This window comes from Salmo trutta, chromosome 17, assembly GCF_901001165.1.
Source record: "Salmo trutta chromosome 17, fSalTru1.1, whole genome shotgun sequence".
NCBI classification, from domain to species: Eukaryota; Metazoa; Chordata; class Actinopteri; order Salmoniformes; family Salmonidae; genus Salmo; species Salmo trutta.
In genome coordinates this window covers 40340069-40356213 of record NC_042973.1, presented here as the reverse complement: position 1 = coordinate 40356213, position 16145 = coordinate 40340069, and the positions used below count along the sequence as shown (strand labels likewise).

Here is a 16145-nt window from a genome sequence, read left to right as displayed (position 1 = left end):
CATGTGGTACCCTTCCTGCAGGCTACTCCTGACATGACCCTCCAGCATGACAATGCCACCAGCCATACTGCTCGTTCTGTGTGTGATTTCCTGCAAGACAGGAATGTCAGTGTTCTGCCACGGCCAGCCCGGATCTCAATCACATTGAGCACGTCTGGGACCTGTTGGATCGGAGGGTGAGGGCTAGGGCCATTCCCCCCAGAAATGTCTGGGAACTTGCAGGTGCCTTGGTGGAAGAGTGGGGTAACATCTCACAGCAAGAACTGGCAAATCTGGTGCAGTCCATGAGGAGGAGATGCACTGCAGTACTTAATGCAGCTGGTGGCCACACCAGATACTGACTGTTACTTTTGATTTTGACCCCCCCTTGATTCAGGGACACATAATTCCATTTCTGTTAGTCACATGTCTGTGGAACTGGTTCAGTTTATGTCTCAGTTTCAGTTGTTGAATCTTGTTATGTTCATACAAATATTTACACATGTTAAGTTTGCTGAAAATAAACACAGTAGACAGTGAGAGGGCGTTTTTTGTTGTTGCTGAGTTTATATACAAAAGTATATACCTGTTGCTGACAGGTGTATAAAATCGAACACAGAGCCATGCAATCTCCATAGTCAAACATTGACAGTAGAATGGACTTTCAACGTGGCACTGTGATAGGATGCCAGGATGCCACCTTGCCCCAAACAACTGTAAATGCTGTTATTGTGAAGTGGAAACATCTAGAAGCAACAACCGCACAGCCGCGAAGTGATAGGCCACACAAGCTCACAGAACAAGACCATCTAACACCTTTGGGATGAATTGGAACGCCGAGTACGAGCCAGGCCTAATCGCCCAACATCAGTGCCTGACCTCACTAATGCGCTTGTGGCTGAATATAAATCCCCGCAGCAATGTTTCAACATCTAGTGGAAAGCCTTCCCGGAAGAGTGGAGGCTGTTATAACAGCAAAAGGGAACCAACTCCATATTCATGGCCATGATTTTGGAATGACGTTCGACAAGCAGGTGTTCACATACTTTTGGTCATCTAGTGTATCTGGGGAGGGAGGAGGTGCGACCTCCAGTGCCTCTGATTGTTTCATAATCAGTGGTAAACATGGACATTCACGTAGCAACCGGAGAGAACAGTTCCAGATGTGGCCGCAAATTCCAGAAACTCATTCTCTCCACACACAAAAACGTTGGATTCAACAAGCAAAATACTTATCCTTGCCCTGCTGTCTACAGTTGCCTTTGGCTTTGGTCATACTTGGTAGAGCAATTCAGTGGTTGTTATGCACTGAAATTATCCTCATCCAATGCGTTAATAAGCCTGCTTGCGTATCTGAGCGAGTTATATAAACACTTGTAAACTCGATGTTAAACCAGACAGTTCATATTGTACCTTCCACTAATGTATCGACGATGTGCGCGGACAAAGAACCGAGGAAACCGTTGCGGCTCATCGCCGCTGCATGCAACAACATGGGCATAGGAAAAGATGGACACTTGCCATGGGATTTACCGTAAGAGAGAAATTATCTATTTATCCCTTATGGATTTTGATTTGATGTATGCCTTACGGTTTCAAGTTTGGGCTATTTAAAAGCCAGCATTACACGTTACATACTTGTGTGACTGAAGTATATTCAATGATAACAATTCCTTTTTTCGTTTTCATAGATTTAGGCTACTAGATCTTTCTAAACATCTATACTTGGACCATTAATTGATGCGTATACTACAATTAAATGTGTCCTAAATGCGTGGGGTACTAAGCCCCCCTAAGAACAATGTCTTATCGCTGACACAAAAAAGCAATGTTTTGAAAAAAAAATGCTCAACATACTATTTATTAAATACGTAAACACGACAGGACCGGTTTTGCAGGCTAACAAAACGCAGTGCAAAAACAACTACTCACAAAACACAAAGACAAACACACCCTATTATATAGGACTCCCAATCAAAAGCAACTCAACACACCTGCCTTCAATTGGGAGTCCAACCCCAATTAACTATACATAGAAAAACAAACCTAACTAGACAAAAAAGCAGCAATACAACCTAGAACATACATCCCAAACCCAGGAACACATAAATCAAACACCCCTCACAACACACACAAAAACCACCACCATACAAAACAAACATCCCTCTGTCACGTCCTAACCAAAATACTAAACCACTACTCCCTCTGCTGGTCAGGACGTGACAATTGGAATAATGCAAGATTTTAAATCCCTGCAGCCTTTAAAATGACATTCAGGAGCAAAAGGTTTTCAATAGTTGTTTTTCATTCGTTAAAAAAATAGATTAATTGCAATATAACTAATAACATTGGAATATGACATTTAATAACAATAAATTATAGCTTAATTAATTCAGTGTAACATTGATGTTGCATCTCTTATGCTCTGCTATTGCACAATTCTAATTTGTACATAGGTCACAAATGAAGCTATCCCCAGAAAAATTGGAGCACAACTCATAAACTCACCTCCTTCGCTGCTCACACCTAATCCAGTCCCTACTTGTGACTGGAAACAGCTCCTCACAGAAAAGACACTCCAAATCAAATCAAATGTATTTATATAGCCCTTCTTACATCAGCTGATATCTCAAAGTGCTGTACAGAAACCCAGCCTAAAACCCCAAACAGCAAGCAATGCAGGTGTAGAAGCACGGTGGCTAGGAAAAACTCCCTAGAAAGGCCAAAACCTAGGAAGAAACCTAGAGAGGAACCAGGCTATGAGGGGTGGCCAGTCCTCTTCTGGCTGTGCCGGGTGAAGATTATAACAGCACATGGCCAAGATGTTCAAATGTTCATAAATTACTAGCATGGTCAAATAATAATAATCATAGTAGTTGTCGAGGGTGCAACAAGTCAGTAACACAAGAGTAAGTGTCAGTTGGCTTTTTCATAGCCGATCTTTGAGAGTATCTCTACCGCTCCTGCTGTCTCTAGAGAGTTGAAAACAGCAGGTCTGGGACAGGTAGCACGTCCGGTGAACAGGTCAGGGTTCCAGCAGGTCTGGGACAGCAGGTCTGGGACAGGTAGCACGTCCGGTGAACAGGTCAGGGTTCCATAGCTGCAGGCAGAACAGTTGGAACTGGAGCAGCAGCACGGCCAGGTGAACTGGGGACAGCAAGGAGTCATCAAGCCAGGTAGTCCTGAGGCATAGTCCTAGGGCTCAGGTCCTCCGAGAGAGAGAAAGAAAGAGAGAAAGAGAGAATTAGAGAGAGCATATTTAAATTCACACAGGACACCGGAAAAGACAAGAGAAATACTCCAGATGTGACAGACTTGACCCTAGCCCCCGACACATAAACTACTGCAGCATAAATACTGGAGGCTGAGACAGGAGGGGTCAGGAGACACTGTGGCCCCATCCAATGAAACCCCCAGACAGGGCCAAACAGGTAGGATATAACCCCACCCACTTTGCCAAAGCACAGCCCCCACACCACAGCCTCCACATCCCCTTCTTTGGTGGCTGATGTAGCATGTTGTGTTGCAACAACCTTCTTTGAGACAATATATTTTTTAAGAACCTGATTCGTTTTCTTACTCTCTCTTTTCTTCTTGTTGATGTTTCCGTCGAGCATTATCCTCCAGCAACCTTTTGTAAGGTGAGGCGGTCAGTACAGCCGTAGACTCTGCCTTCCTCTTCCTCGGCCTCACCTCCTGGAGCCTCGGCCTTAGGAACAACTCCAATAGAACTGCTGCAGCTGTTGGTTGTTGGTTTAAGCTAAAACAAACAAACAAACAACAAGAACACACTAGTATTGGTACAATAAACACTTCTAATCACTATATGCAAATATATATTCCCTAAAATGAGTGCTGACATTTGGAGCAAGGGTAGGCTGCAGGGTGGAGGTTGTGGCTGAGGTAGATATGGTGAAGGTAGAGGTTTTGGCATTAGAGCTGGTGGTGGTGGAGGTAGAGCTAGTGATTGTGGCGGTAGAGCTGGTAGCTGTATCGGTAGAGCTGGTGGTGGTGGAGGTAGAGCTAGTGATTGTGGCGGTAGAGCTGGTAGCTGTATCGGTAGAGCTGGTGGTGGTGGAGGTAGAGCTAGTGATTGTGGCAGTAGAGCTGGTAGCTGTATTGGTAGAGGTGGCGGTGGTGGAGGTAGAGCTAGTGATTGTGGCGGTAGAGCTGGTAGCTGTATCGGTAGAGGTGGCGGCGGTGGCGGTAGAGCACTGTGGTTGAATGGATTCTTTGCATTGAAAATAAACTACAAAAACAATACATCGGTGTTAGTACAATAAACACTTTCTACCAAGTACATGCTGCTTCTGCTACTTTTCGTTAATTTAGATGACTTTTTCTTACCGCCAATGGGCTCATGCTCCTTTATAACCTCAGTGGTCACGACGTCCGCCTCTGTGAAGATGTCCTTCTCCAAAGGCCACAGCCCACTGGCCCGGAAGCCCTTCACTCCTCTCTCCACACTGGCCACCTCGCTATAGGCCTTTGTGAAGAGGCCAGCCATTTGGTATATACTTACCCTTTTCATAGGATGCATCGTCATCCACTGATCTGCTGCCCTGTTGTAAAAGGTCTTCAGACCGTTGAAGATGGTACGTGGGGTGGCAGAGTGATGAGAATCACTCCCTGGCCTCTTGCTTGCAGAACAGCCTCCAGGGTTTTATGGGAGTGGTGCACATCGAGGATGAGGATGTGGTGTTCCTCAGGGGTGCAAACAACACTGTGGGCGAAGTGGTGGAGCCAGTCGACAAAGATGGTACTGTCGACCCAGCCTGAGTCACTCACCCTTCCAACGGACCCTGGAGGTGCTCCAACCAGCAGCTGTTTGTTCATCCTCTTCCGGGGGAAGATGAAGAGCAGCGGTACATACTGCCTCGCTGCACTGATAGCACAAATTACTGTGACTGTGAAGCCCCTCTCTGCGCAACCATTTTTGCTCCCTTGGTGGCCACCACAGGCAACAGTTCCTGGACGTTTTGTATTCCCGTCTCATCCATGTTCCAAATCTTTGTTGGCCCGACGTCCCTGACACTGTTTAAAATGTCCTCGTAGGCTGTAAAAAAACTGGTCAACCTTAAGCTTATTAAAGCCCACAGCCCTTGCAAGACTGGTTGCTTGAGATATTCGAACTGACAGTTGACGGTTGTGCTTCATTATTATTTTTATTTTTTATTTTATCTGTTATTTTAAGCCAGTGAACCTATCCACCCCGGCATACCCCTTTCCTTTGTTGAAACTGTGTTTGATTCCCATCCTCTCTGCCAGATCAAAGGCAAGTCTTCTCACATCCCATGATGTTAGGCCAAATAGGGCTCTTTCCAGTTGTGGAAGTGGTTGACAAGGTCACTTTCATACATGGAAGAGAAGACTGGCACCCCCTGAAGCCTGGGTTTTTCACCTCCGCTCCTCTGTGGTGCCGTAAGGTTCTTGGTGAAATGTAAAACACCCTGGCAGCCCCCTTTAAGGTCTGGCCATTGTCTTGTAAGGTTCTGTATTTATTTTCTTAGTCAACCTTGTGTTCTGTTTGGTTGTGTTCTTGAACGTAGCCCTGTTTATTTGTGTTCTTGAACGTAGCCTTGTCTCATTTTTGTTCATTGTTTTCACCTGTGTTAGTTACTCACCTGGTCTCATCAGTTCCTTATTTAGTTCAGTTCATTCTGTTTGTGCCTTTGTGAGGTATTGTTCATTCTGACTCTACTGAGCCTTTTCCTAGCTCGTTTGTGAGAACCAGTTGGAGCCTTCAGTCCTAGTTTTGATTCACCTGCCTGTTTGCCTTCCTGGGTATGACCTTTGCCTGCGACCACGATTCCTGCCTTCTGCAAAGGCAAAATGAACACCTGTCGCACTCTGCACGTGAATCTACACCTTTTTCTCCCTGAGTATTCATTACATTTCTATTACCTTCAGGGCATGCTATATAACCTCAGTTATAGCTTCCATGGTCTGTTTTCTTCTTGTATGTTCTCATCTGAAAACAGAAACATTAAATTATATAAGGAACTGACCCCTAATCTAACAGATGGCCCCAAACCCTCCCTAACCACACAGGACTCTGTACCTTAAGACAAGACAGTTTCTTTCAAACCGCCTGACTCAAAGTATTAGTTTTAACCTGCAGGGGGAGAGTTGCCATTTAAAAGCTCTCTCTTAAAAACATAGCTAGATATCTAGCTATATGACATATAATGCTGTGTAAAATAGCTAAAAGTCTATAAAGTAACTAATGGTAAAACTATCATCCACTAGTGCAAACATTTACAACTGCAATTAAATCATGTATTTTACCTCTGACGATCTTGTAAGGTTGCTAACTAGCATTTACTGCTAGTGGAGGTTGCTAGCTAGCAGGTTAGCATAAACTAGCAGTAACTAAATGGCTAAATGACAGAAACACATTAATAACATAAAGGGGTAACTAGCCCCCAGGGGCCAGTTACCCCCTAGTAGGGGGGGCTGAGTTGCCCCCAAAACACTCATCCAATATATTACTATTTTTCTCTCTAAACAAATGGATTATTTATCTTAAGGCTTTCCTACTTGTATATTTAAAAAAAACTATACATCTAACTTCATTGGACTATAGCTACAACTTTTTCATCATAAAAAAAAAATGGATCAACTTACCACAGTTGTTTTGTTGTGATGACCCAGAGGACATTTTTGGATGAGCAAGAACACTGGCAGCCAGGGAAGTGTTGATACAATAATTTGGTGATATCTTGTGGTCTTAATGTGAATTACAAGGGGGGGGGGCTAGTTACCCCCTAGTACCCTAATTACTTTTTGACCAGTTGTCAACCGGTGGCATGTGAAGTCGGATCCCATTATGCTTTTTGGGATGGACACAGTTACTTGATAACATTCAATAACAGGTATAATAACACTCGTCTACATGTATTTCAATATGAATAAAAAAAATCAAGTTCGTGGTTCTTGAACTGGCTTAGGTCCATACATAGGAGTATTTGGTAAGAGTTGATAGTATTGGTCCAATTGTAATCAATGTATAAAAATATTGTGTTTACAGGACAGAATTCAAATTCTTTTTGGAAACTACAACAAATGTCTCCCTACCAGGTAATTTTGATTGATTTCCTTTCTGACTTAAAGGCTTTTAACAGTGCTCCAACGCAATGATGGGAAAGTATAGAGCACAGAGAAATGCAGACAAAGAAGCTGTTGTTGAAATGCAATAGAACCTTGCACTTTTTCTCTAAAAGGTATAATAGATACTACAACCGGAGTTATTCAGATACTGATAGTTTGACAGCAATATTCACTATAAGCAATGAAATAGTTACTTCTTCCATATGGTCTTTACAATGTAAGGTGAACTCGATAATCCCTTTCGCAGGAAAATTTAACATGATGGTGTGGGGCAGGGGCTGCTGGTTCTCCAACGCAGACAGTCTGTTCTCTATGATGCCCAATGTCCTCCATGTGGTCCTGAGTACCACCCTGAGGTAAACCGAAAGTCACACTACTACCAATCACACACAGTCCACAACCTAAAAACATGTTTCATATACAGTTGAAGTCAGAAGTTTACATACACCTTAGCCAAATACATTTAAGTCAGTCAGTTTTTCACAATTCATGACATTTAATCCTAGTAAAAATTCCCTGTCTTAGGTCAGTTAGGATCACCACTTTATTTTATGAATGTCAGAATAATAGAGAATTATTTATTTCAGATTTTATTTCTTTCATCACATTCCCAATTGGTCAGAAGTTTACATACACTCAATTAGTATTTGGTAGCATTGCCTTTGAATTGTTTAACTTGGGTCAAACATTTCGGGTAGTCTTCCACAAGCTTCCCACAATAAGTTGGGTGAATTTTGGCACATTCCTCCTGACAGAGCTGGTGTAACTGAGTCAGGTTTGTAGGCCTCCTTGCTTGCACACGCTTTTTCAGTTCTGCCCACAAACTTTCTATGGGATTGAGGTCAGGGCTTTGTGATGGCCACTCCAATACCTTGACTTTATTGTCCTTAAGCCATTTTGCCACAAATTTGGAAGTATGCTTGGGGTCATTCTCCATTTGGAAGACCCATTTGCGACCAAGCTTCAACTTCCTGACTGATATCTTGAGATGTTGCTTCAATATATCCACTTAATTTTCCATCCTCATGATGTCATCTATTTTGTGAAGTGCACCAGTCCCTCCTGCAGAAAAGCCCCCCCACAACATGATGCTGCCACCCCCTTGCTTCACGGTTGGGATGGTGTTCTTCGGCTTGCAAGTATCCCCCTCTTTCCTCCAAACATAACGATGGTCATTATGGCCAAACAGTTCTATTTTTGTTTAATCAGACCAGAGGACATTTCTCCAAAAAGTACGATCTTTGTCCCCATGTGCAGTTGCAAACCGTAGTCTGGCTTTTTTATGGCGGTTTTGGAGTAGTGGCTTCTTCCTTGCTGAGCGGCCTTTCAGGTTATGTTGATATAGGACTTTACTGTGGATATAGATACTTTGTACCTGTGTCTCCTTCAGCATCTTCACAAGGTCCTTTGCTGTTGTTCTGGGATTGATTTGCACTTTTCGCACCAAAGTACGTTCTTCTCTAGGAGACAGAACGCTTCTCCTTCCTGAGCAGTATGACGGCTGCGTGGTCCCATAGTGTTTGTACTTGCGTACTATTGTTTGTATAGATGAACGTGGTACCTTCAGGCGTTTGGAAATTGCTCCCAAAGAAGAACCAGACTTGTGGAGGTCTACAATTTTCTGAGGTCTTGGCTGATTTCTATTGATTTTCCTATGATGTCAAGCAAAGAGGCACTGAGTTTGAAGATAGGCTAAATGACATCACTTGAGTCAATTGGAGGTGTACCTGTGGATGTATCAGAAGCTTCTAAAGCCATGACATCGTTTTCTGGAATTTTCCAAGCTGTTTAAAGGCACAGTCAACTTAGTGTATGTACATTCTGACCCACTGGAATTGTGATACAGTGAAATAATCTGTCTGTAAACAATTGTTGGGAAAATGACTTGTGTCATGCACAAAGTAGTTGTCCTAACCGACTTGCCATTCCACAAAATACATTTGTGGAATGGTTGAAAAACAAGTTTTATTGACTCCAACCTAAGTCTATGTAAACTTCCGACTTCAACTGTACCTCAATGAGTCTTGTATTCAAAGTTGGCCATGTTAATATTTAGACTTATCATTTAAACAGTCAAATTTTGTCAATTTACACTACCATTCCAAAGTTTGGGGTCACTTAGATATGTCCTTGTTTTTGAAAGAAAATAACATCACATTGATCAGAAATACAGTGTATTCATTGTTAATGGTGTAAATGTCTATTGTAGCTGGAAACAGACAATTTATGTATGAAATATCTACATAGGCGTACAGAGGCCTATTATCAGCAAACATCACTCCTGTGTTCCAATGGCACATGGTGTGTTAGCTAATCCAAGTTTATAATTTTAAAAGGCTTATTGAGCATTAGAAAACCCTTTAGCAAGTATCTCAGCACAGCTGAAAACTGTTGTTCTGATTAAAGAAGCAATAAAACTGACCTTTAGACCAGTTGAGTATCTGGAGCATCAGCATTTGTGGGTTTGATTACAGGCTCAAAATGGCTAGAAACAAATAACTTTCTTCTGAAACTCATGTCTATTCTTGTTCTTAAAAATGAAGGCTATTCCATGCGAGAAATTGACAAGAAACTGAAGATCTCGTACAACGCTGTGTACTTCTCCCGTCACAGAACAGCGCAAACTGGCTCTATCCAGAATAGAAAGAGGACTGGGAGGCCCCGGTGCACAACTGGGCAAGAAGACATTAGAGTGTCTAGTTTGGGAAACAGATGCCTCACAAGTCCTCAACTGGCAGCTTCATTAAATAGTACCCGTAAAACACTATTCTCAATGTCAACAGTGAAGAGGCGACTCTGGGATGCTGGCCTTCTAGGCAGAGTTCCTCTGTCCAGTGTCTGTGTTCTTTTGCCCATCTTAATCTTTTATTGGCCAGTATGAGATATGGCTTTTTCTTTGCAACTCTGCCTAGAAGGCCAGCAACCCGGAGTCGCCTCTTCACTGTTGACGTTGAGACTGGTGTTTTGGGGGTGCTATTTAATGAAGTTGCCAGTTGAAGACTTGTGAGGCGTCTGTTTCTCAACCTAGACACTCTAATGTACTTGTCTTCTTGCTCAGTTGTGCAGCGGGGCCTCCCACACCTCTTTCTATTCTGGTTAGAGCCAGTTTGCGCTGTTCTGTGAAGGGAGTAGTGCACAGCGTTGAATGAGATATTCAGTTTCTTGGCATTTTCTCACATGGAATAGCCTTCACTTCTCAGAACAAGAATAGACTGACGAGTTTCAGAAGAAAGTTCTTTGTTTCTGTCCATTTTAAGCCTGTAATGCAACCCACAAATGCGGATGCTCCAGATACTCAACTAGTCTAAAGAAGGCCAGTTTTATTGCTTCTTTAATCAGAATAACAGTTTTGAGCTGTGTTAACATAATTGCAAAAGGGTTTTCTAATGATCAATTAGCCTTTTAAAATGATAAACTTGGATTAGCTAACACAACGTGTCATTGGAACACAGGAGTGATGGTTGCTGAAAATGGGCCTCTGTACGCCTATGTAGATATTCAATAAAAAAAATCAGCAGTTTCCAGCTACAATAGTCATTTACAACATGAACAATATCTACACTGTATTTTTGATCAATTTGATGTTATTTTAATGGACAAAAAAATTGCTTTTCTTTCAAAAACAAGGACATTTCTAAGTGACCCCAAACCTTTGAACGGTAGTGTGCATATAGAAAAGTTGGGTTTTAGTAATGATTATTTATTTTGGGTGTCACTCACTCCTCACAGTACTCTCCCGGAGCATGCTCACTTCCTGTGTCAAGATTTCGACAGCATGATCAGCTTAGCCTTGCTGCAACCCCTTTGTGACCTGGTGGAGACCATCTGGGTTGTGGGTGGGCCACAGGTCTATCAGGTGACTATTGTGTCTCTGTGGGTGGTGGGAAGTTTGTGGTGCAGTTTGACCTGGGCCCGTATTTATAAAACGTCTCAGAGTAGGAGTCCTGATCTAGGATCCGTTTTGACTTTTAGATCATAATGAATGAGATTGCATGGAAAGGGGGACCTGATACTAGATCAGCATTACTCTGAGATGCTTTATTAAAATTGTCCCAGGACTTTAAATCCAATATATGTGTTAGGAATAAATAAGTGGATAAACATTTATTATTATAGGACAGTCCATCCACTATATTTGTCTATACTGTAGCTCATTACAGTACCTTTCCCTTGTCATCAGGAGGCTCTGGTGCATCCCTGGTGTGAACTCATCTTCCTCACTGACATCATGGCTGACTTCGACTGTGACGTCTTCTTCCCGCAGTTTGACCGAAGCATTTTTAAAAAACAACAGTGGTAAGGAAGCATATTTTATTCTCTGCTCTCCTGGCCCTAGGCTGCAGCACTCTTTGCTTAATCTTTGGACTGTTTTGATAAGTGGATCTGTTCTCTGTTCTGATTGACAGGCCAAGTGTTTGAAAGCTTTTTGTGTCTTCGTCAATCTGTCTAAGTTGTCCCTTTGTTTCCCTTAACTTCAAACTAGGTTTCCTGGAGTACCAAATGAGATTCAAGAGGAGAATGGGGTTACATTTAAGTTTGAAGTTTTCAAGAGGGAGATCTGTAGCGCTGAGGTGATTTAAAACTGTAACTGCATGAATGCAAACACTGACTATTCTTTGTCAGACGTTGGGTGCCTTTTTGAACTATTCAGTTCTCCAGTGCAATTCTAATAGTAATCATAATCCAGTTGTACATTACACATGTCCCACTCACGCTGCTTCATCTCATCTACCAGTGACTCAATCTGCACACTTCCATAACACCAATGAATCAGATAAGTCAATGTGTCCATCCCATTCAGATTTGTCTTACTGTTGGTCATGTGTTGTCAGATACAGAAGGCTTTTCATATTTGGCATAAAATGATGGATCCACTGCTGTCCCATATAATATCCTTCCTTGCTATCCTCTCCCCTCATCTGTAATATTCTGCTAGGACCAAACCAATATGGCTCTGTCTGAGTCAGAGATTATGTCAGACGAGTGGTCTGGGGTGACTCATAACAACATGGGCACTAAGGATGGGGGGTTGTTCCTGATAGTGCCTACGTAACAGAGGGCTATATTTATGTCTGAAGATTTCATAACATATTGCGATTTACGGCATGAAGTCGCCACCCAAAGGCTGGAAATCAGCTTGGAGTGGTTTTTACATTTATAATTATGATGCTATCAAAAGAGTATAAGAGTGCTTAAAATGAGCCAGGAAATAAATGTTTTATTCCAGATAAACAAAAAATGTCTTGCTTATTCTGAATTATGTTTCTTGAAAAGTGTAGGAGAGCTGTTATTACATTTATTGCAAATGTTTACAATTGAGGAATCTCTGCAATGTAGTGATATACGTTGCAATGATACTAACATACAGTTCCTTTGGGGAAAACATGCATCTTCTATTGTAAACTCTTCAACTTGGCATGATATTGTATTTGTCATCATGGCTAATTGAATCACTTGTCAATCAGTAAATATTCATTCAACTCCATCTTTCAGTGTACAATGTTGGAGTAAATGATCCACTAGATGGAGACATGAGACAAGACATAGAGAACAAAGTGCCCCCTGAAACCAATTTCTTTCCCTTTCTACAACAATAAAACATGATCGAATGTAGAATGTGGGTGGATGTGATGTGTGAACCAGTTTCTTAGAACTTGACTTTGCAAAAACAGTAGACCGATTACTGTCAGACAGAAAGACAGATTATGACCTGATGTCCTCTCTATAATTGTGTATCAAAGTACTTAACATCCAATCAGACAACCTTTTATAACACAAAGAAAGTGACTATGGGGAAATTGCTCAAGATATGAGACCCAAGAGTGTTTAGTCCGTGCCATTTGATTGAAAGCTACAGGTCTTGTCAGAGTACAGTATAAATCTTCTTCCCATAAGAAACAGGGTAACCTTTACTGAGGGAAACTATGGGTGCGTCCCAAATGACACCCTATTCTCTAGCTTATGTAGTGCACTACCTTCGTGGAGCACTACATAGGGAATAGGGTACCATTTGGGAAGCCCATTATGCCTGGGAGATCCTGGTATTATAACAGCTGAGGAGAAAGGTTCTTAGCGGTGGTCACAGCGTTAATTCTCCAAGCCCCCCTGACCCCAGACATGGAATATTTACCACCTTAATACTCTGCCATGCTGTCGCCGCAGCTGGTAATCATACATTTTAATTGCAGGTGTCATCTATTTTCATTTCTTCCCTGAGTTATGCCCCATAAAAGCAATGTGTAACCCGGGCTAATAATAACCTGTGTCACGTTTGAAATGGAAAATAACAATTTATACTCCCTCTTATTAACCTCTCCTGCTTTGGGATATAATTCAGACTGACATAGTCACCGTAGAGCAGCATACAGGGATCATCATTGAGAGGGAACAAGGACAGAGAGCGGGAGAGGCAGAGAGAGAGAGAGTGCGGGAGAGGGAGAGAGGTGAAGACATCATTTGCATTTATACACCTAGTAGGGTCTAGTTCATTACACTCAAATGGAAGCAAATCTTTTAACAGAGAACATACTGTCAGGGGTGGAAAGACTACAGAAATATCCTTCTCCAGTAGAAGTACTGTTACTTTAATGACATTTTACTCAAGTAGAAGTAACATGACTGGCCAAAAAAAATACTAAAGTAAAAGTTTAAAAACGTAGCTAATTTAAAAAGTACTCAGCGTAAAAGCAATTTAGTTACTTTTAAAATAAAAACATTGACCTTGATAATTAGCTACTTTTGCTAAGGGTACTTGAACGTTGTTACACATTATATTTTCCATGCATTAAATTCAAAAAGCATGAGAGGAAATGTAAAGTAGGAACTAAGGTCATTTATTTTGAGTTGCAACAAGGCACATCTGTATAAAAAACGAAGAATGTCAAAAATATACTATTAACATTTGAAAATAAAATGAAACATTCAAAGCAATTATTTTTTACAAAAATCTGTACAAATGCATAAACAAAGCTGCCACACTTCTAAATAAACATTTATAATTCTTTCACCCATTCAATCCCTCATTCCCCACTCTGTTACTTTTGTTTCATGAAAAGTTCAGGTAGTACCAATAGAGGTCAGTAGATGGTACTCTGTTTTAAAAGATTGCAGCAATTTGGAGATTACTGAATGCATCTTGGTGTGACAATTTATGAGGGAGAAGTCACTGACATTGAAACCGACTGTTGAAAATGAAGTGAACCTTTGGGATTCCAACGTCTCCAAACATACCCTTATAGCTGTCTTGTTTTGAAATTGTACATGACTCAGAAGTAGACACATCTAATATAAATCAAATTAAAATATCCTTTGGAAAACCCAAATTCATTAACATGTACTTATCATTTGGCTATTGCCATGACTACAGGCCCATGTTGTTACTGATACAGGATATGGGGGAATGATGAAGCTGTCTTGTTACAATTTTTTTTCTCGCTTTGGTGCAATTTTCACAAGTATGTAGTACATTTTCACAACTCTCAGTACAAATCTCAAAACATAATCAAAAAAGCAGTTGTTTCGAAAACTCTCTGTGCATTTTCAATTGACTTAAGTACAACACACAAAATCATACAGTCACTTTTTCACCAAACTTAATCAATGTTTCATAGAGAAATGCAAATGTTTCACAATTGCAATACATGCTCACATAAAGTAATTGCCTTTTACAATGCCAAGCTCACACTCCTTTTGATATGATTATTTGATCTTTTGTTAAAAGACATTGTGCTATTACTTAATCCAAATGCGCTCAACTGATGATCATTTAACCGTTTGGTAAACCTCTACATGTAAACTGGTTTGTCTGCTGCAGATTATGAGAACTACATCATGAAAATGTATGTTTGTAAAGTAGAAACATAAAAAGTAGGGTATATACTCAAATGTACTACTATGATGATGACTATTATGCTTTTACTTCACAATATATATATTTTTTTTAAATCTGATATTGACAAGATCAGATATGTGCTATGTAACACTGCTTTACTAAAATTGCATTGGCCTATACAGTTCCCTTATACTGTAATATATGCCATTTACATAGCAGACACTTTTATCCAAAGTGACATCAGTCCACACATTTTGGTATGTGACCCCAGTGGGAATCAAACCCACAACTCTGGTGTTGCTAGTGCCATGCTCTTATGAACTGAGCCACATACATGATCACTACAATGCAAACATACAATATAATACAATACACGATTACAATACAGGTGGAAGATGTATGACTGCCATCCCCATGAGTGTACCACTCTTCTTCGGGCCGTGGATGAGGTATGAAATGATTTCAATCCAAGCCAACGTCAGGCTTGGATTCGCCATGCCAAAAGGGTTTTCCCAAGTGCATGAACAATGAGGATATTTACTGCGATTTCCATGAGAACCTATAGCCAAATGCTCAACGCAGGCTTGATTCAAACTAGTGCCTGCTAAACATTACGTTTCTTTAATTTCTTTTATTTGATTACATTGTGAAATATGTCTTCAATGATCACACCTAGAATGATCACACCTAGAGATTATGGACATTTGACCTAAAGTCAACATTTAGTGTACAGTATAACCGAATGTGAAAACTAGCATACTACATTCAAAGGGCAATTTTGAAACATGTATCTTATATGTTTTGCTATTGGATTAATGGTTGTTAAAATAAATACATTGAGAATATATTACTTTGTTGTGTTTTGGTGATTAAACCAATGTGCTCACTATATTTCAAAGTAAACGTATATTTGGATCTATGGTTGTGTGGTGAAAGATGTCTACAAACAAAATGAATGCACAATGAAAGGTTTTGAATGTTAGACTGGCTGCGTTACAAGTGTTACCAGTTTGGAGTTTCGTACGTGTGAAAATAGTACCAAAGTGATAAAAAAAACAGTAAACTGTATCTCTCCCCTATGGTCAGACTACAGCAGCATCTGAAATGTCACCCTATTCACTATATAGTGCACTACTTTTAAACAAGGCCCATAGGGCTCTGGTCAAAAGTAGTGCACTCTATAGGGAATAGGGTGCCATTTCAAACACAGGCTCTAACCCAGTCT

General features: G+C 41.0%; 1 protein-coding gene across 1 annotated transcript; it reads left to right on the top strand.

Moving 5' to 3' along the window:
• The first annotated feature begins 1016 nt into the window (after positions 1–1016).
• zgc:153031 (dihydrofolate reductase) lies at positions 1017–12705 on the top strand. The gene is made up of 6 exons (XM_029696769.1): positions 1017–1513; positions 7010–7059; positions 7337–7445; positions 10819–10945; positions 11270–11385; positions 11573–12705. The coding sequence occupies exons 1-6, from the start codon at positions 1365–1367 to the stop codon at positions 11667–11669; spliced, it is 648 nt and encodes a 215-aa protein (XP_029552629.1). The 5' UTR covers positions 1017–1364; the 3' UTR covers positions 11670–12705.
• The last annotated feature ends 3440 nt before the right edge of the window (positions 12706–16145 follow it).